The 20,859-nt window shown below is 35.0% G+C and overlaps 1 protein-coding gene across 1 annotated transcript in view; it reads left to right on the forward strand.

Annotated features, from left to right (window-relative positions):
* The window catches only part of LOC124794990 (cadherin-23), a 479,297-nt gene that overhangs the window by 352,180 nt on the left and 106,258 nt on the right, over positions 1 to 20,859 (forward strand). Inside the window, exons 20-21 of the mRNA XM_047258737.1 lie at positions 12,311 to 12,399; positions 17,626 to 17,783. Coding sequence (XP_047114693.1) covers positions 12,311 to 12,399; positions 17,626 to 17,783 — 247 coding nt within the window. The remainder of the gene's footprint in view (positions 1 to 12,310; positions 12,400 to 17,625; positions 17,784 to 20,859) is intronic.

Raw genomic sequence — 20,859 nt, forward strand, 5'->3', positions numbered from 1 at the left:
CACATATGATTCTGTCTGAACTTTTCCCCAAAAATCTCACTGCTATCAACTTCAGCTTTCTGTATTTAGTATTATGTGAACTTCACTACCTTTTCAGGAGTACCTCAAGACCTAGCACTTTGTTGTGAATGCTTTGGCAACTAACCACGAAGAATCAACATTTAACTACTATAATTTTAATATTCACCTGTGTGTGTGTGTGTGTGTGGGAGGGGGGGGGGGGCATTCCTTTGGATCTTAAAGTAATACTTCCAGGTCTCCTACAGCTGTCATTATCTGGATGGAGAGTCGTATAAGATAAAAACCCTTGCTTGCACCCCACTCACAATCAGCTACCACATTTTACGGGGACTCTACATTTCTCAACCTTGTGAGGAAAGTCCAGGAAGTCTCTGGTTCAGTTCTTTCACTTGACTCAGAACCAGAGGGGCAAAATTAATTCTGGGATACAAAGTGTCAGAGAGTAACAAGCCTAGTGACACTGCATCCTGTACAGTGTTCATACACCCAAAATTGATTGTGTGTAATACTGATGTCTAACAATCCTTCTGAGTTAAGTATCTCATTCATCATGAGGGGACACACACGTTTTCATGGCAGGTATGAGGAAGATATGAAGAAGTAACAAAGGGCACAGTATCAGGTCCTAAAGTCACCTGAAATTGTGAGTGGCGTATGCATTGGTAAGTGCTGAGAAAATGAACGCGGTACAATTATTTGTGATAGCATTAACCTAACTTGTTGCAGATGTGTATGCTAAAAAAGGGAATTATCTATTAGATGTAACAAAATGAAATTGTGCATTTTTTAAAACAAGGGCCTCACATTCAGGATGGTCATGTTGTGTCCAGCCATCTTGATTTAGATTTTATGTGTTATTTTCTAAATCACTTAGGCAAATTCCAGCAAGGTTCCTTCAGTAAGATCACAATTGACAACCTTTCCTTTTCTCATTTTATATGTGTATTTCCCTATGTCTGTATGTGTGACTTTGTTTTCATTTCATTAAGCTGATGAACCTTGTATCCTTGTAAAATGATCCTTGCATGATTAAATTACTACTACTAATAGGTGGTTCATCAGACACTGACTTTAATTTAATTTAATTTAATTTGTTCCTGTAGGATTACATGGTGTACAATGAACTTACATGTAATATAGGGCCTGTCAAAAATACAGAAACCTTCATTATCACATACTTCCTAACTATTCTAAAATAATTGATTATAATTAACAACATTTACAAATTTAATGTGGACAGTACTCATCAACACTGTCAAATTCCTTTCCAACCAAATGGTCTTTTAGCCTCTTTGGAAACTTAGTGTCATATTTATTGTCACACAGTTTTTTAGGCAAATTTCTTAGTAGTTTGATACCTGAGTATTGTGATCCTTTCTCAAGCATTGTTAGTCAAGGGGGTATGCTTCTTATGTCATTCTTCTTCCATGTGTTGTGGGTGTGTGCACTAGCATTTGTAGTCCACTCTGCACTATCTTTTATGACATAAAGTATAGGTTTATATACGTACAAGGAGGCAATTCACATTTAAGAACTAAACAAGGGTACATGACATCACTTCCGCATAATATATTTATTGTCCAAATCTCTAATAGAAAATGGGTAAAATGATGAACTAAATATTTCAGTACAAGCTCTGATTTGATTATGATGGTTTTTTCTTCCCTTTGTAAGAGGGAGGCACCAAAATGTTTCTGCATTTGGAGCAGAAAATTATTGATTGAAACTTGGTGAAAACATTTCACCACAGTGAAAAGTGCTGTTTTTTAACAACTGACATTTCAGCTCACTTATCCAGGGTGTATATGCCCTGGGACAACTGGGAAATCTGGGAAAAACATGGAATTTTTTACCCAAGAGAAAACTGGGAAAAACCTGGGAATTTTTTAGAATTCCGGGAATTTTTCATTGTTACAGTTTTGAGTTACATTTTTGTAATTTAACTGGTAAGAAGTGATACTCTAACAAAGAATTTTACTTTAGCCCACTACTACAAAATAATACTGCACCAATAGAACATAAATGAGAGAAAAACATCAATATAAAACTTAAGCTGCAAAGAAAATGTGCCATTTATAACAACAAAGCATAATGCCCACATAAGTGTCCACCAACAGCAAAATGAGTCAAGGACTTTAGGACAAAGCCTATGCAGTACTTCATAACAACAAACTGCTTTCGGTGAGCATGACATCACAACTGTCTGCATTTCTAAAAGTTCAAGGGAAAATATTGCAAATGGTGGTTTGAGAATTGTTACTTTCAAAGTAAATTTTCTTATGTGTAAGATGAACTATGTTACATGTGAGACAGCTATGAATTTCTTAAATCACAGAGCATTTGACTCTCATTCAAAACTTAACACTTTGAGGACCAGCCATTTAGAAAAATTTCTCATCATTTAAAATTTTACTGGCACATTTGTATTGATATATTATAAAGGGTGACACAAGGAAAAAAGACCAATATTGTATGTGAAAGCTTAACTTTTCTTGTAGCTATACTATATATACATTAATTTAAACCATGAACTTTTCCTATTTGTGTGTTCATGCTACTTAACAGTGATGTTGCTATTGGCTGCCTATATCACGTGTCCTATGGTCTATATATCTGCTGTCGTTTGATGGGGAGATAATGTGGCATGCGCTATGATAGGCTGACAAAAGCACATCATAATCTCGATTTCGTTGCTTCGGAAACTAACGTGCTGTGTTTGGTGGCATTCATATTTATACTTTGATAACATCAAAATATACAGTGTACACATTGCAGATCAAAGATCTTTCCAAAACACATTATTTTTTTGCTGAGTTTCATTTCCTAAAGTGCCAGGAAGTTCTGCACCGCTGTATGAAACCTTTACCATTCATAGGATTTTGAAGTTTTACAGTTCTGAGGGAAAGTATATTATCAGTTAACATGGAGAAAGTGCAGTTTCATCCAGGAAAATGTGTATTAGCACCCTGGGAAACATGTATTTTTAAGAGGGAAGTCTGAGAACTTTTTTTCCTTGTCCAAGTACACACCCTGTTATCATAAATTCTCTCCTGTATTTTACAGTTATTTGATGATAACACAAAATGAGCTCCCCTTGTCATCCCTTCTCAATGTATTCTGTCAATCCTATCTCATAAGGATCTTGTATTGTGCAGCAGTTCAATACAAGATTAAGGACATCCGTAGTGTAAAGAGTTTCTTTAATGGATTTTTTCACCTTCTAAGTGTTCTGCCAAATAAACACAGACCTTAATTCACTTTCCCTATAGTATTTTATGAGAGTAATCCCAAAAGGAAGGTCTCCTATTTTTTTATAAGTCTGTACTTATAAAAACTCTGTTTGTGTGGTAGTTGGTCACACTGTTATGAAGAGTGCTTTACACATTTTGTGTGAACATGCGCATGCCACGCTGAGGCGCTCAGTCTTGGCTTGGCAGCTGTTGAGAATGGAGCTTACCACCAAGTGAAAAATTGCACGCAGTTATTCGGTTTTTGAACACAAAGGGCACTGTGTCGATTGAAATCCATTGCCAATTGACGGAAGTGTATGGTGAGTCATACAGGGATGTCAAAAATGTTCGTAAGTGGTGTAGAGAGTTTGCAGCTGATCGGACTGAAATTCATGACGAATGAAGGAGTGGAAGACAGTCAATTTCTGAGGAGACAGTGTTGAAGGTTGAGCAAAGCATGCGTGAAGATCAGCCGATCACCCTGATTGATCTCTGCACATTGCCTCCTGAGGTTTCCCGAAGCACAGCTCACAGAATTTTAACAGATACGTTGAACTACCGGAAGGTGTGCGTGAGATGGGTGCCACACATGCTGGTTGGGGACCACATGCGACAATGAGTTGATGCTTCCCACGCATTTCTTTACCATCTTGGACTGAACAGGACAACTTTCTGGACTCAATAGTCACGGGTGACGAAACCTGGGCATACCACTTTACACCTGAGACCAAGCAACAAGGTTCATAACTTTCTGAACAGCATGGCAGCGAGCTGGGTTGACATGGGCATACAAAAACTGCCACAGCGACTACAAAAATGTATCGACAGAAATGGTCATTATGTCAAAAAATAGCTAACTGTTGAAGCTGTAAACTGATGTAAACCATTGTAGACATAAACAGGTCTATGTACTTATAAAAAATAGACCTTACTTTTGGGATTACCCTCATATATATAACTGTTCCAGTTTAAGTTGTTACTAACTGTAATCACTAGTTATTTTAGTTGAATTGACAACATATAAGTTAGGTCATTTGTCATGTAACAGATATTCTTTGGAATTCTTTCAGAACACACATGTAGGAGCTCACAGTTTTTATTGTTCAGTGTTAATTACTTCAACACACCATTCGGTATAATAATTTTATTATTCATTTTGATCTGATTTTTACCCCCCCCCCCCCCCCCCCCCCCACACACACACACACACACGATGCACACTCCCTTGGGTCCTTGATTTCTCAGAATATGTCCTGCCTACTGATCCCTTCTTGTAGTCAGGCCACAAACTTCTTTGCTCCCCAATTCTGTTCAGTACTTCCTCATGAGTTATGTGATGTATCCATCTAATCTTCACCAATCTTCTGTTGCATCACATTTTAAAAGCTTCTATTCTCTTCTAGTCTAAACTGTTTCTCAGTCAAGTTTCACTTCCATTCAACGCTACCCTCCGTACAAATACTTTCATAAAAGACTTCCTGACACCTGAAACTATACTTGATGTTAACAAATTTCTCTTTTTCAGAAATTTTTTTCTTGCCGTTGCTCGTCTTCATTTTATATCTTCTCCACTTCAGCCATTAGTTATTTTGCTGCTCAAATAGCAAAATTCATCTACTAATTTAAATGTCTCATTTCCTAATCTAATTTCCTTGGCATCACCTGTTTTAATTTGATTATATTCTATTATCCTTGTTTTGCTTTTGTTTATGTACATCTTATATCATCCTTTCAAGACAACATCTATTTTGGTCAGCTACTCTTCCAAGTCCTTTGCTGTCTCTGAGAGAATCGCAATGTCACTGTCTGCCTCCATAGCACAGCGGTAGCGTTACCACCTACCATGCAAGGGGGTTCAGGTTCGTTTCCCAGCAGAGGACTGGGTGTTGTGTCCTTCATCATCATTTTCATCATCATTGACACACAAGTCGCCAAAGTGGTGTCAACTAAAGAGACTTGAAATATGACAGCCAAACCCCGAAGGGGATATCCCGGCCAATAAATGCCATACAATCATTTCATTTTCAACAATGTCACTGGTAAACCTCAAAGTTTTTATTTCTTCTCTCTGGACTTTAATTCTACACCAAACTTTTATTTTATTTCCTTTACTGCCTGTTCAATGTACTGACTGAATAACATCAGGGGTAGGCTACAACCCTTCCTAAAATCCCTTCTCAACCACTGCTTCCTTTTCATGTCCCTTGAGAACTATAACTGCCATTTGTTTTCTGTGTAAGTTGTAAATAGCCTTTCGCTCCCTGTATTTTACCCCTGCTACCCTCAGAATTTGAAATAGAGTATTTTGATTGACTAATTACTTAACATATGAATTATGATGTCTTCTTTGTTGCCGATCCATGTCTATTAAGTTGATTCCATGTGTGCTAGAGTTAAAATTTTCATTTTTAAGATACACACTATGAAATATCCAATTATAGGTGTTTGATCTAAAAAAAAAAAAAAACACATATTCTCTCAATTTTTTATCACAAACTAAATAATCTCAAATAAAACATATTGCTCCATTAAAAGCCCCATACTGCTTCTCTCAACAGACATCTTCCAACCAATGCATCATAACTCTGCTACTGCTACTCCATAACTAACTGATAGTGAAAATCAACAGATGCAAAGGTGTAATAGGCTACAGCACATAGAGCATAAAATGCATTCATCCTTTACATCCAAATTGTGTCTTTCAAAATTAAGTACTTCTTTTATTTATTTATTTATTTAGCACCCGTATTATCACATTCACGATACAGGACTTGTCAAAGTACAGAACAGTATAATTAATATATAATATTACAGATGTTAATATGTAATATTACATATTTACATCATGTACAAAATATTATCATTGGTATCAATCCATACAAATGTTTCCTGAATAAATTACACAAACACAAATAATGACAAAAGTTTTGAAATATAATTAAAATTTTAAACTAAATTGAAAATAAATTGTGCGTCAATTTTATATATTAGTTCCATTCGTGAAAAAAATTAAGAATAAATTAGATTTTTATGTTTACAATATTAATTCCCTTATGAATTTAATGTATCATATTCTACAGTACATGACAGAGATAGAAGTATTGACCAGTAACATTACAATAGCCTCCCATGACTTTTGTAATCATGAACATCCAAGCAAAATTCTGATACCAAAATAATGGAACTGCTAAAACTTCAAATTTCGAAAAATATAAAGATAAGTAGCTTCAATAATACATAATTCATGTAATCAAAAAAATTTGAATTAGCAAAATAAATAAAATTTTCTCGTAATGAGCTTATGTCAAAATTTTAAATTCAATGACAAAGTGATTATTTGTCACATATAAGAAGAAAACTGAAATTTTAATTATCTGACTCATAATATTTACAAAGAAATTAATGGAATTCACATAAACTTTAGTTCATGTGCAGGCATTTTCATTAAACCATGCAGCAATTGACTTAAATAAAATTCGCATACACAGAAGTGTTTTCATTCATCTTCAAAAGCAATAGGATATTGTTATTAGCACACAACACACTATATTAATTAGATCAAATACCATAATTGACAAATTGCTGTACAATAATCACAAAGTCTACATGACTGTGTAAATGAAGTAAAAAATCAAAATTGTTCAACTCGTTAATTGTGAATTTACTACACAGGTAACTGCATGAAAATTTATTCACTATAATTAATTACACAGCATTGACAAACACAAAAGTAAACTTTAAATAAAACATAAAATTATCATTGTTTTTCATTTCCATTTGAATATAAGATTTTATTCAAAGCCTCATAGCATAAAAAATCTTTATAAAAGGAGAATAGTTTCACAGAATTTTCAATCTTTTTGTAAAATGTAGAAGGTAGTTTAAAATATCTTTCTTCAATTTCATTGGTACATCAATCTTTTTAAATAGTCAGACCTGTTTCAAACAGTCTGGTGGTATTAATTGGTAGTCAGTAATATCACAACATTACATATATTTTCCACAACTAACTCTTTTACTGTTTTCACCACCTCTTTTACCCCAGGGCATATTTTATTACAAATTATTAGATATTCTCTATTTACTTTCCTCTCAACCTTTACCACACTAACTATATAATGACACTCCAAAATATTTCCAAGCAAAAAAAATCTACTATTCAATATAAATGAATGTGATACACCTCAGAATAAATATCCCTAACCTTGATGATCTTCAGTTTCTACATCACCAACATCATCAGTAAAATCATAAACTTCAAGAGCATCATCTCTATATTATCATGAATAGCATTATCATTAGCATGTCTCCTCTCCTACCAACATCTCACAAAGATACCACTTCAACATACTGTCAACATAATTCTGAACCTATCAGCTTCATGTTAAAGAAAATATTTTCACCATAGTGCATCATTATTCAGTCCATTATCAACTGCAGTCCATGTTCACAATTTCCCAGAATTACTTTCAGCTCTCACTTATTACAATTTTCAAAATTTGCCTTATCTATGTGGTGTGATAAAACAGTTTTTCTTTGCCAAATGTCATTTAGTACACACCATTGGGACAATTATGCTACTCCAGAGTTGTTAACATACGCGAATTTTCATCTTAAAAGTTCCATTTTATAATGAGCTTTTTCTATATGTATATATTCTTTCATAATAATTCAAATGCTGACTATAACTCTACAATTTCACAACAGTGACTCCCCAATCTTAGTACAACTTTTCTCTCTTAAATATTTCCCAACAGATTCAAATTCCCACAAATATAGTATAGCAGTTCCCGTAATATATCCTAAGCCATACACAAAGATTCCTATTAAACAAGACAGCCAAGAAATCCAAAAGTAAATAAAATAACAGTATTTCACCAAAACATTTACTAGCAGTAACCTTATCGCTAAAAATTCAGTTCAGAGTGGCGTAGTTTATGTAGATTGCCTAACAAAGTGTTATAAGGTTGCAAACTGCATTAAATTACAACTGCACATCTCCTCATGAAACTAGAGAAGAAAACAAAAAGCATATGAATGCAAAATCTTTAAGTAATATCTACAAGCAAAAATAGTAAATTGCGTATTCAGTTTTAAAGTAGCATGGTATCTGTCATAAAGAGACAAACTTTACCTACAAATTTTCTTGATACACTGACAGAATGGAAGATTATTTCATGCAAGCAATATTCTTCATCAAAAATAATAAACTGTATGTCTTTTTCAGTGAAGAACCATTTTCCTCAGCACTATCCATATTTTATTTTTAAATCATATCTTCCACTTCTCAAGCAACAGTGACCTCTCATCTCTAATTATTATTTCCCTGTACATTACAATTACAAATTAAATTGGTTTCGAGTCTTCTTTAATGTCATTATTCAGTTAGCATAGCTGGTAATTGTAAAATTTCTTTTCATCTAATCGTGCAATTAAATTATTATCCTCCGTACCTCTGTACTTTCATATTTACTTTCACTCTTGTCTCAGATTCCTCATTAACCATTAATACAAATACTTCACCATCACTATGACTTCATACCATATGATTTCATGAACATAATTTATTACCATATGAACAGTATTTGGTATTAGAGGGCAGTGTGGAGGATAAAAATCGCAGAGGGAGACCAAGAGATGAATACACTAAACAGATTCAGAAGGATGTAGGTTGCAGTAGGTACTGGGAAATGAAGAACCTTGCACAGGATAGAGTAGCATGGAGAGCTGCATCAAACCAGTCTCTGGACTGAAGACTACAACAACAATGACATATGACATTAAGTACCTAACAAATTTCTTCTTCAGTCTAAATAATATTTTCCCACTATTCATCAACATAATCATTATGACCACACCATTATCATCATTGTAAGGATCTAATATTTCCTTTACTTCTCTCTTCTCATTATGTACTCTCCTTATCTTAAAAGCCACTACAAAACTTCATCAGCTGTAATAAAGTCACCTTCAACATCATGACAGTAGTTTAATATCCCCATTCACAACACCATATTACAGACTACAATTTCAGCAGCATTATTTGTATGTATATCTACTTCACACAGATCAGGAGAAGAGTGTACTGATTCTTCATAAAGTTGTTGTTCTATAATGACTGATAAATAATACTTCACTTTATTTATGAAATGATTGGAAATGGTTTTTACTCATATTAAAAACTAACATTCACATCTCTGCCTCCAATATTATCTATAATAGCTTTTGTATCTCTTCATTTATCATTAACTGTTCCTACAGTATGCCAGTAGCAACCAAACAAGTCAACTCTCTGTATTCTCAATAATACACAGTTCTGCAAATTAGCCCAAAATAATCAACTTGTATACAGGCCACTATATCCATTCATTAGAAAAATTGTACAGTATAGCTACATAGGACAGTTGTTGTTGTTGTGGTCTTCAGTCCTGAGACTGGTTTGATGCAGCTCTCCATGCTACTCTATCCTGTGCAAGCTTCTTCATCTCCCAGTGCCTACTGCAACCTACATCCTTCTGAATCTGTTTAGTGTATTCATCTCTCGGTCTCCCTCTACGATTGTTACCCTCCACGCTGCCCTCCAATACTAAATTGGTGATCCCTTGATGCCTCAGAACATGTCCTACCAACCGATCCCTTCTTCTAGTCAAGTTGTGCCACAAACTTCTCTTCTCCCCAATCCTATTCAATACCTCCTCATTAGTTACGTGATCTACCCACCTTATCTTCAGCATTCTTCTGTAGCACCACATTTCGAAAGCTTCTATTCTCTTCTTGTCCAAATTAGTTATTGTCCATGTTTCACTTCCATACATGGCTACACTCCATACAAATACTTTCAGAAACGACATCCTGACACTTAAATCTATACTCGATGTTAACAAATTTCTCTTCTTCAGAAACGATTTCCTTGCCATTGCCAGTCTACATTTTATATCCTCTCTACTTTGACCATCATCAGTTATTTTACTCCCTAAATAGCAAAACTCCTTTACTACTTTAAGTGTCTCATTTCCTAATCTAATTCCCTCAGCATCACCCGATTTAATTTGACTACATTCCATTATCCTCGTTTTGCTTTTCTTGATGTTCATCTTATATCCTCCTTTCAAGACACTGTCCATTCCATTCAACTGCTCTTCCAAGTCCTTTGCTGTCTCTGACAGAATTACAATGTCATCGGTGAACCTCAAAGTTTTCACTTCTTCTCCATGAATTTTAATACCTACTCCGAATTTTTCTTTTGTTTCCTTTACTGCTTGCTCAATATACAGATTGAATAACATCGGGGAGAGGCTACAACCCTGTCTCACTCCTTTCCCAACCACTGCTTCCCTTTCATGCCCCTCGACTCTTATAACTGCCATCTGATTTCTGTACAAATTGTAAATAGCCTTTTGCTCCCTGTATTTTATACCTGCCACCTTCAGAATTTGAAAGAGAGTATTCCAGTTAACATTGTCAAAACCTTTCTCTAAGTCTACAAATGCTAGAAACGTAGGTTTGCCTTTTCTTAATCGTTCTTCTAAGATAAGTCGTAAGGTTAGTATTGCCTCACGTGTCCCAACATTTCTACGGAATCCAAACTGATCTTCCCCGAGGTCCGCTTCTACCAGTTTTTCCATAGGACAGAAAAACATTAAATGTTGAGAAGCTACAAAATCACTTATTAGATAAAAAAACACAGTAATAAATCATTAGGTAGTATTTAGAAAAATCGTTACGTACACTCTGTAATATACATCCTAATATAGTCCACATCACAAGCAAACATTCAAAGTCCACATTACAAAAAAGATAAAATTACTTGTAAACACAAATTTGTGAGCAAGTAAGCATTTTTCTTCAAAAACGGGTAATTTAAAGTATTTTGAATATTGTTAGTAATATAGAAAGGTCTTTAAGTTTTCAGTTTAAACAGGAAATACATCTTGTGTCAGTCTTATGTATTAGTTCTGTTTATGAAAAATTGTAGAGAATAAATTAGGTTTTTAGATTTACAATTTTGATTGGTTGAATCGTGTTATGAATTCAACATATCATGTTCTGTGGTATGTGAGAGGCAGATGCATTACCACTTATATTGCATGGTTATCCAAGGGGATCTAATTTAAAAATAAGTCAAGTTTGCAGTCATACTCTATAATAATTCTGGAATATTTACTACATCTTCTTTCATGAAAGAATTTTGGAAAGTAGTGTTTGATAGCCCTCCTTTAGTGGTGCTGTCAGCTATAAATTACCATTTATATTACATAGTACAGGTACTGATTTTCCTTTGTCACTCGTGTACCTTTGATATCACTACAACTTCTTTAAACTTTTCGCTAGGTTTTAAGACAGATTTTTGTTATGGAAACTGTTAAAAGCATCTTTCAGAGAAGTGTGAATTAAATTTTGATATTCTAAAAATCACTGCCCATCTATGAAATCTTTGAAGTCTGGCATGTTTTTATACTGCTTCAAGAACAATGTCTAACTCTTTTGTGTACCATGGGGGACGTTTTCTGCCTGTTATCAATTCCATTGTTAGTATCTTTTGTTTTGCTTACTGGCAAGTTCCTGACACCATTTACTTGGTATAAAACACCTGATTGTTGTCATTACATTTTTTTTCTGAATTTCATCCACATACTGTTAATTATTATGCCGCTAATATCAGAGGAACAGAATTTTCAACTGGTATTTTGACAATATAGGAAAAGATAGAGTGCTATTTACCATAAAGTGATGCACTATGTTGCAGAGGGGCACAGATAAAAGACACTTACACATTAGATTTCGACCACAACTTTCATCAGAAAAAAAGTGAAAACACCATTCATACACACAAGCAAGCACGCCTCATGCACACATGGCTACGAACTCCAGCATCTCAGACTAGAATGCCAGAAGTATTACAAGTAATTTACGTAGGAAATTTAAGTTTTACAACAGCTCCTTTACAGTGTGTGTCAAAGACATTTATTCACTCAGGCAGATCTTATATTTCATCTCAAAATGCATCATGTTTTAATGATAGTTACCTGCAATATATTGTTTCTTTTTTCAATTTTCAGGAACAGAAATAGCTATCATTCAGGCAAAGGATGCTGATGCAGGCGATTTTGGAAAAGTAACTTACTTATTGGATCGGATGTCTTCTAAGGTATTATATCCATTACTACAGCAGTTGTAGTAAGTTTACTTCATTATAAATTTGAATGAAGCATTGGACAATAACATGTTGGCACTAATAAAATGTGAAAACTACGGATGTTGCACCACTGAATGTGAAATGCAAATAGAATATTGGTGATTGCTGTTTTTTTGTTCTGTTACCATATTTCTTGACAGTGAAAACAATCTGTAAAAGATATCCAAATAATGATAAAGTTAATATCAAGAAAAAAATTATGCAATTTTTGAGAAAGTGGGAAAAGAAAATAAGAACTTGCATCAAACAATTATGCAGTAAAGAAAAAGAAGGCAGATCACATGCAGTCATCAAAAAACTATATTGCTTACATCATGAAATTCATAAAATTATTTCAAAATGAGTTATTGAGAGAGGTAGGGCCTCAAACTAGTGGTTGATTAAAACACTAAAATGCTTTATTATATGCTACTTTTTGGAAGCAATATGCCCTTTCCTTTCCTTCTTCTACTCTCTGAACTGCCCTGCCCAACCAGCCACTGAGGGTGCTGTAATTTTATGTGGCCTCTGAACCATAGTGCAGCTTGTCATTTATCACATGATGTGATGGCTGACTTATGTAGGAAATTCTTGGACCAATTTGTGATTAAACCTCAGACCTTCATATTTTTAGTATGAGATGGGCTCTGTTATGCACCAAACCACACTTAATAGGGACAGCTTTCCAGACACATTAAACTTAAATGCTTTCAATTGTTTACTGTCGAAGTTTACTAGACTGATGAATCAAAAAGAATAAAAAAGTTTAAAACATGATCTCTTGCAACTTAGGACACATCTGCTCATAACCTTCACTGCTTAGTTCACAGAGTATGACATCAGTCAGCTAATTACTGAGAGAAAGTTGGGGGAAAATTTTAGAAATTGAAATACAGCTTTTTTAAAAGTCAATAGACTATCCAGACCCCATAAGGAACAGGAAGGAAAATAACTCCTGTAAAAGTTAAACATAAGTGAGATCAAATATTTATAAGGAATAAAAATTGAGTCAAGATAGGTATTGCGATGACCAAATTGTGAGAGGCTGGAAGAAGAAAATGTAAAAACACTCCAAGTATGAATATTAGCTGTAAGTCTTGTAACTTAGGTAGAGACACACAGTGAAAACCTCTTTCGTCAGAGATCATAAACATTGAGAAACCAATGATTTCTTGCACACTGACTGAGAACTGGAACTAAAAAGTGATGTAGTCACATATTCTCTATAAGTAAACAGCCTAAAATTCCATATTTAGTGGCCCTCAAATGGCTAGCAAGACAGTGTTCAGCAAGTTCAAGACAACCAACAACAGCTGCCTTGGATTGACAAGCCTACAGCAGATGCTATGTAAATGAGCAGTCAAGACTTGATTAACATCGTGCACTAAGCATGACTTGGAAAGCTTGCCTGTACATACCTCTGGGCTATGGTTATTAGTTTCCAACATATATTTGTCTACAGGTGCCTATGCCTGTGCATCACCTACATTGTAATGAGTACTCGAACCTATTCGATTAGAACAATAATATCTGACACCTCCATGGTGTATGGTCTGTTGTACCATGCATTACTGTATATACCTGTTTTGTTTGTGAGAGTTGTGTTTGCAGGTGTGTGTGTGTGTGTGTGTGTGTGTGTGTGTGTGTGTGTGTGTGTGGTGTTTATTTTTCACAAAGGCCTTGATGGCCAGCAGCTTATTTTTTGACAGTCTTTTTGTTGTGCCTCTGCGACTCAGGATCTCTGCTATATGGTGATTAACAACTATCCTTTTCATGATTTGTTTCTTAACTAAGTTAAACGTCAGGGTGGCCATTTGCTCTGGCAATTGATTGGAGAATCTAGTAGGCCTCATCTATGCTTGTATAAAACTAATACTTATGTTCTTCTGCATGTTCCCAGCTAACACTTGAAGGAGCAATAAGAAGCAGACCAATAAGCCAACCCAGGGTCTCAGTTCTCCTATCATCTCCTTACCTATCTCATTAACCTAAAGTCCAAGTTATTCTGTAATGTCTCCCTCCACAGAGACCTTAAAAATCCCAGGTTGACACCATTGCTGTTTCACTCCTGCATGCAGTTGCTCATGTGCCAACAAATGGATGACCAAAAATGCCGCTTCACCTCTGATCTGACTGTGCTTCTAAACTAGTTATGTCACAACATAAGTCAGGTCACAATAGTATGGACTATGGAAATAGATGAAATGAAATTCTTGCAGTTAGTAACCGGAGAAAGACCATGGACAGCAAGAATATGGTATAAATAGGTTGTATTAATTCTTTTCTTCTCTCTGGACCCACATTCAAGAGGACGATGGTTTAAATCCACACCTGATCATTCTTTAAATTGCCACAGGCAGATGCTGGAACGGTTCTTTTGAAAGAACATGGCCAATTTCCTCCCCCAGCCTTAAAACAGTCTAAGCTTGTGTTCTGTCTCTAATGATCTAATTGTGTATGGAGCATTAAACCCCAATCTTGCTTCTTTCCTTTTTCCTTCTCTCTTAAGATAGATCTCAGACAGCTAAATACTTGACACAAAAGAGGGAGGAAATTTTTTATATTACTGTTCACTGAAATATAGGTTGATAGTGGATACAGCGACATGGAAAATTTTATAAACTTAACAAAATGCAGGCAGTTATCCTGTGGGCACAGAATATCGTCGATAAATTTGAAACTTACAAGAATAACAAAAATTCCAGTTTGGAAACGATAAATAAAAGCTAGGAATGTCAACTACTCACCTCTGGATAAGTGATGTGTGGTGCATGAGCACACTTAACAGCATAGCTTCTGATTTGGCGTGATTGGGTGTGTGTGCGTGGGTGTGTGTGCAGTTGAGAGAGAGAGAGAGAGAAAGAAAGAGAGAGAGAGAGAGAGAGAGAGAGAGAGAGAGAGAGAGCACTCATATAAAAAGAGACAGGCAGCTCAAAAGCTAGTGAAGTTAATGTGCAGTTACATGTGTCACTGACATTTGTCATTTGCATAGTTCTCAGACTGAAAGAGAATATTCTTACATGTGGGCATATCGAAATACAGATCAACACAGAACCCACTGTGAGGAACATCTTTTGTGGGCTGCATTAAAAATTAACTACTCCTAACCTATTGTATATTATTTGGTCTTAAAAAGGCTAGTACAATTAGCAGAGAAGCTGTTATTTTGGAACTTGCTGTTTCTTTGAATTTATAGTAACTAGTTGTTGTTTTTCTCAAAAGATAACTGGTGAGAATGGTGACTTCTTTATAATATGTGATCCACCCCCCCCCCCCCCCCCCCCCCAGTTTTTAAAGAATGCAACACCAATACCTAAAACAGCTTCAGACATCTGATTACTTTGCAAATGAGTTAATATGTTAAATATTTGATGTTAGAAAGCAAGTGAGAGAAGTTTAGAAAAGATCTGAAATTATGTTTAAAGTTTGTTGGAAGTCACTAAGTGCTCCCACTCTCGAATGGTGGATAAATATAATCTGTGTGATTTGTGTGCTGTGAGTTACACTGCCTGAAGACTTACACAATTACTAACTGTAATACTTGTCTTATTCTGTTAAACCTCTATAAGATTATACTTCTTTATGAGTAGCTTATAACAGAATTTTAAATTCCATTAGTAATTATATAAATTACTAAAAATTAAATTTTTGTTGCCCCTAGAAGCTGTTAGGTAAACAACCTGCAATTCGGACTATTCATCATGAACTGGGTTAGCCGTTTTGTTGTATAGTTGAGTACTAGGAGTAATTATTGTAACAAAGGGAGTTTCAGTTATTGTATCCAGATAATGAGGCAATTTGTAGGAGGACTTGCTTTTGTGGTTTGTCCTTAATTTATTTTAAATTAAGTCTCTTGTGAACTTCTTGGCTTGTCTGTAGCCAAGCTGTAATAGATCAACAGACAGATGGTTGCTCTGAACCAACAGATGAAGACAGTTATCTTGAAAATTGTTTCTTGTGTTGTATTATGATTGAAATGATATTTACTTTTATCATTGTCTCATAAACTCCCTTAAGGAATACACATACTGGGAAATGAGAATAGCCACGCGGTTTGAGGCGCCGTATCACGGATTGCGTGGCTCCTCCCGCCGGAGGTTCAAGTCCACCCTCGGGCATGTGTGTGTGTATGTGTGTGTGTGTGTGTGTGTGTGTGTGTGTGTGTTTGTGTGTGTGTGTGTATTGTGTTGTTCTTAGCATAACTTACTTTAAATTAGTTTAAGTAGTGTGTAAGCCAAGGGACTAATGACGGCAGCCATTTGGCCCCTTAGGAATTCACACAAATTTTTGTGGAAGTGAGAATAAAAATTCAGTCTCTGATGAAGTGCATGAAACATGTGGAGTTATCCACTTTATACCATGTTCTTACTGCCCACTTTTTCCTTAAAAATGTGTTGTTGATTTTTGCTGCGGTACTCCAAGACATAATTCCAACACATAACAAAGGGGGAAAGTGTGAAAAATAAGCTATACCACAGAGCAGCAGTGGTGTTGACTGGGAGATAACTACCAGTTCCCTGCTCTGTGTTTTCTTCTTTACATGCCAATGAAAAATCTTTCCTTCTGCCTGTGCCTCCTCTCTCAATCTAATCTTACCATCTGCTCTTATCTCTCCATTTTAGAGTGGAATTCCTATTGCATTATCAATGTTGATGCCTTTGCTTTTAATTTCAGAAAATATCATTTTGAGTGTTATTTATTTTTGCTGAATCTGTTTCTGGAGTTACCATTTCTTTTTCAATTTGTTCACATTTTTCCTACAGCCATTCATGTCAGCTAGCTTCCACTTGCTATTGATTTCATTCCTAAGTGACTGACATGGCTATCTTCATTATTATTCGTTATATGAAACAACATAGAGTTTATTTCTCACATATTTAAAGTTATAAATTGTAAATAATCTTTTGCCCTTGTTTTTTTTAGTTAGTTTGGTTGGATTCTGTGTTTTGGGATTGTGCATTTGTTAATTAATAAAATTCTACACAATATTTTAAATAACTTTTTTTTTTAATTTTCTAGTTTTTTTGCTAACAGTTGCATTAATGGCTAATATAAACCATGTCAAATCAATGACAGTGTAAATAAAAGTCTGTGTATTCTTGGTTTGTTTTTATTTTTGTGGATTGTAATCTTTCTCTTATTTTTCCCAAAATTTAATCATAATATAAAGTTTTACAAATAACATTTCTTTTCGTTTAGGGAAAGTTCCAGATTCACCCTGACAATGGTATTTTGAATGTATCAGACAAACTGGACCGTGAACAGCAGAGTAGCTACATGTTAATTATTGAAGCTTGGGATAATTATCAGTTTGGATACTCTAGTGGAGAAAGTAGAAATGCATTCAAACAAATTGGGTAAAAACACTTTCATATTGTATATTTTTCTCATGTACAACACCTATCAAGTTTGTTAGAGATTAGCATTTGTAAATGGTTTATTCATTAAAAACAGTTACGAGAAACAGTCTTGCAGCTTGAGGCTGTAAAACTGCAAAAGTATTCTGGTAAAATTTAACTGCAGAACATATGCATACTATTGCTGTGTACCATGCTTCATCTATAATGAAAGTAGTCATGTGCTCCAAAACAATCAAGTATTCCTTACACTGTTTGTGTAAATGATATATTACCACTGTATAGGTGCATATTCCTTATCTCTGAGTGTTGTTACTGTTCAGATTATCTCAGGGTAATAATTTAAGCTGAAGAGTCATACCTTTAAACTCCTATCAATTGCTGGTTTCTTTACACACAGTTTTTATGTGGTGTTTACTAGTAACGCTTGACTATAAAATCAACTATATTAGTAATATCATAATGCTATTAATTTGTTAAGATGGTAAGTCACACAATAGACATTACACTGCAGTAAATTAACAGATACAAAGCACTGTAATGTACATTGTTTTTGATAGCGAAAACTAAAGGCCAAGTGTTGCACTTTTTGCTAATCTAAGAATATGAGTCAACTTTTATTCTGACAAATAGATCAATAACTGTAAACAATGACTGATGAAAAAGAAAGCAGAAAGTGAATGTTTTTTACCACTCTTCTTTACTCAAATATTTTTACAGAAAATGCTTAAAATTTCTGTGACCTGTACTACAAAGCTGTCATCCTCAAAGAAAAGATTGGTTCACTGTTTTGAAAATGCGTGACATATTGCAAAAGGCTGTTGTATCCTCAAAAATTTTAGTGGCCTGCTCTTCACAGGCAATTACTTGCACACCATCATTGACTGGCTACCATTTTATGGCAATATTTCTGGAATGGTGCCTTTCTGATTTATGGTTATTTGGCAAATTGAGTAATTTTGCAACTTCATTATCACTGAGGAGGAGGAGATTAGTGTTTAACATCCTGTCGACAATGAGATCATTACAGATGGAGCACAAGCTTGTATTAGGGAAGGATGGAGAAGGAAAGTGGCTGTGCCCTTTTCAAGGAACCTTCCTGGCATTTTCCTTAAGTGATTTAGGGAAATCACAAGAAACCTAAATCAGGATGGCCAGACATGGGTTTGAAACATTGACCTCCCAAATGTGAGTCTGGTATGCTAACCACTGCACTTCAACAGTATTAATCACCAAGATGAATATACAGGCCTATTTTTTCTTTTCTTTTTTCTTCATTCAATGGGAGCTTTGTATAATTCTACTAATAAAACTCTTTCATATGTCTGAGCAGTACCTACAGTGTAAAAATTAGGTCACAAATGTTTCTAATTAATTTTTTCCAACATAGCAGATTTCTATGAGACAAAAGACATTGGTTAAACTCTCTTATAGGTCCAAAAAGAAATTAAAAAGTAAAAATACATTGAATATATGCACTCTTTTTTTTCTAAAACAAAGTTTGAGGGTACTCCGACATTGTATATAATGCAGAGAAAATTACTTATAACTGAAGCATGGGATACCACCCTTCTGCTTTTAGCCATGACGACATCAACAAGCCGAACTAAAAAAAAATTTAAAAAAATGGTATCGGACTCTTCAGTTGACTTTACTGCTCAAATGAAGCAAGCGATACCAAGAAACACCCAAACATACAAGAGAATGTGGTATCAAACACTTAAGTTTACATCACCTCAAATGAAGCATGCGATTCCCCTCATCCCCTGAACAATAAAAGAAAATGGTATCGTACAGTTCAGTTGACCTATAATACACCTCAAATGAAACAGGTGAGTCCAATCAACCCTCCGACATACAAAACAAGCACAAGGAAATATTACTGAACACATATTTTAACTATAAAACACTACTAAAAGACACAATACAACAAAAACCGTTCACACCTATCATCAACAACAATAGAAACTACACTACAAAAATCTTTTGTAACCTTGTTTGGCTCCCAAAATGGCATAGATGATGGGTGGTATCCTGTGCTTCAACTGACCCAATTTTTAATACAGCTGAAAATTTATTTAACTATAAAACTACAGTTTAACTTACATTAATAGCATTTCAACAGTTTCCAATCTGACTTCAGTTCATGGCTGCTGTAGTCTTCATGCCTTCTTACTTTACTCTTGCTGTCAGTAGCAAGATGTTTCCTTTCATGAACCAAGAGTGTACATGGTCCATGGGCTGGAATAACATCAGTGGAGGACCAACCAACTTTATGAACATCAGGTTGCTGACTGTGGAAAGATAAAATGAAGCTCTTCTTGGCGAGACGATCAGATTCATTTGGGAAAACCCATCTTCACATTTACTCATTGATATAGGAACACATTTCAGTGCATTCTGAAGAGGAAGGAGGGATGCTGGAATTTTCTTCTCGATCAAATATTCCTGAAATCCTCTACATATTTTTCTCTCTGGAAGAGCAAAATGACAAGATAAAGTTTTGATATTCGTTTCACCATATGTTATTCCAGGATTGTTAGGTCAATTTGACAAGTCCAAAACTTTCGCACATTTAGAGATAGCAATATGATATCGTAAAAAAATTACTTTGTCGACAAAAAAGCTTAGGGGTACGCATCCCCCAGCGTTCCCCCAGAAAAGCAGCACTGAATATATGCACTTTTATGTGGTTATTATGGCCATTTGAATGGCGCATCACCTGAAAGTTTATGTAACTCTGTTGAGACTGGCAAAAAATCAGATATTGTTTGTCTTAGTTGCATTAGTAGTAATTTCCATGGAGAATGGCATAAACATTCAGGTGCTGTTCTTTTCAAATGGCTGCAACAACAGCACAAAAATCACCATATTCAATACATTTTCCCTTTTTATCTAAAAAAAGAGTTACATTACTGACTTTGTCTCATAGAAATGCGCTAATATTCTGAAAAGAAACCACAATTCCATTAAAAAATTGATTCCTGTAACTTGGTTATTAACAAAATTGTGAAAATGTGCTGGTTTCTGTATGTAGACAAGGGCACTATTCTTGTGTGTGTGTGTGTGTGTGTGT

The sequence above is a fragment of the Schistocerca piceifrons genome, chromosome 4, assembly GCF_021461385.2.
Source record: "Schistocerca piceifrons isolate TAMUIC-IGC-003096 chromosome 4, iqSchPice1.1, whole genome shotgun sequence".
Lineage (NCBI taxonomy): Eukaryota > Metazoa > Arthropoda > Insecta > Orthoptera > Acrididae > Schistocerca > Schistocerca piceifrons.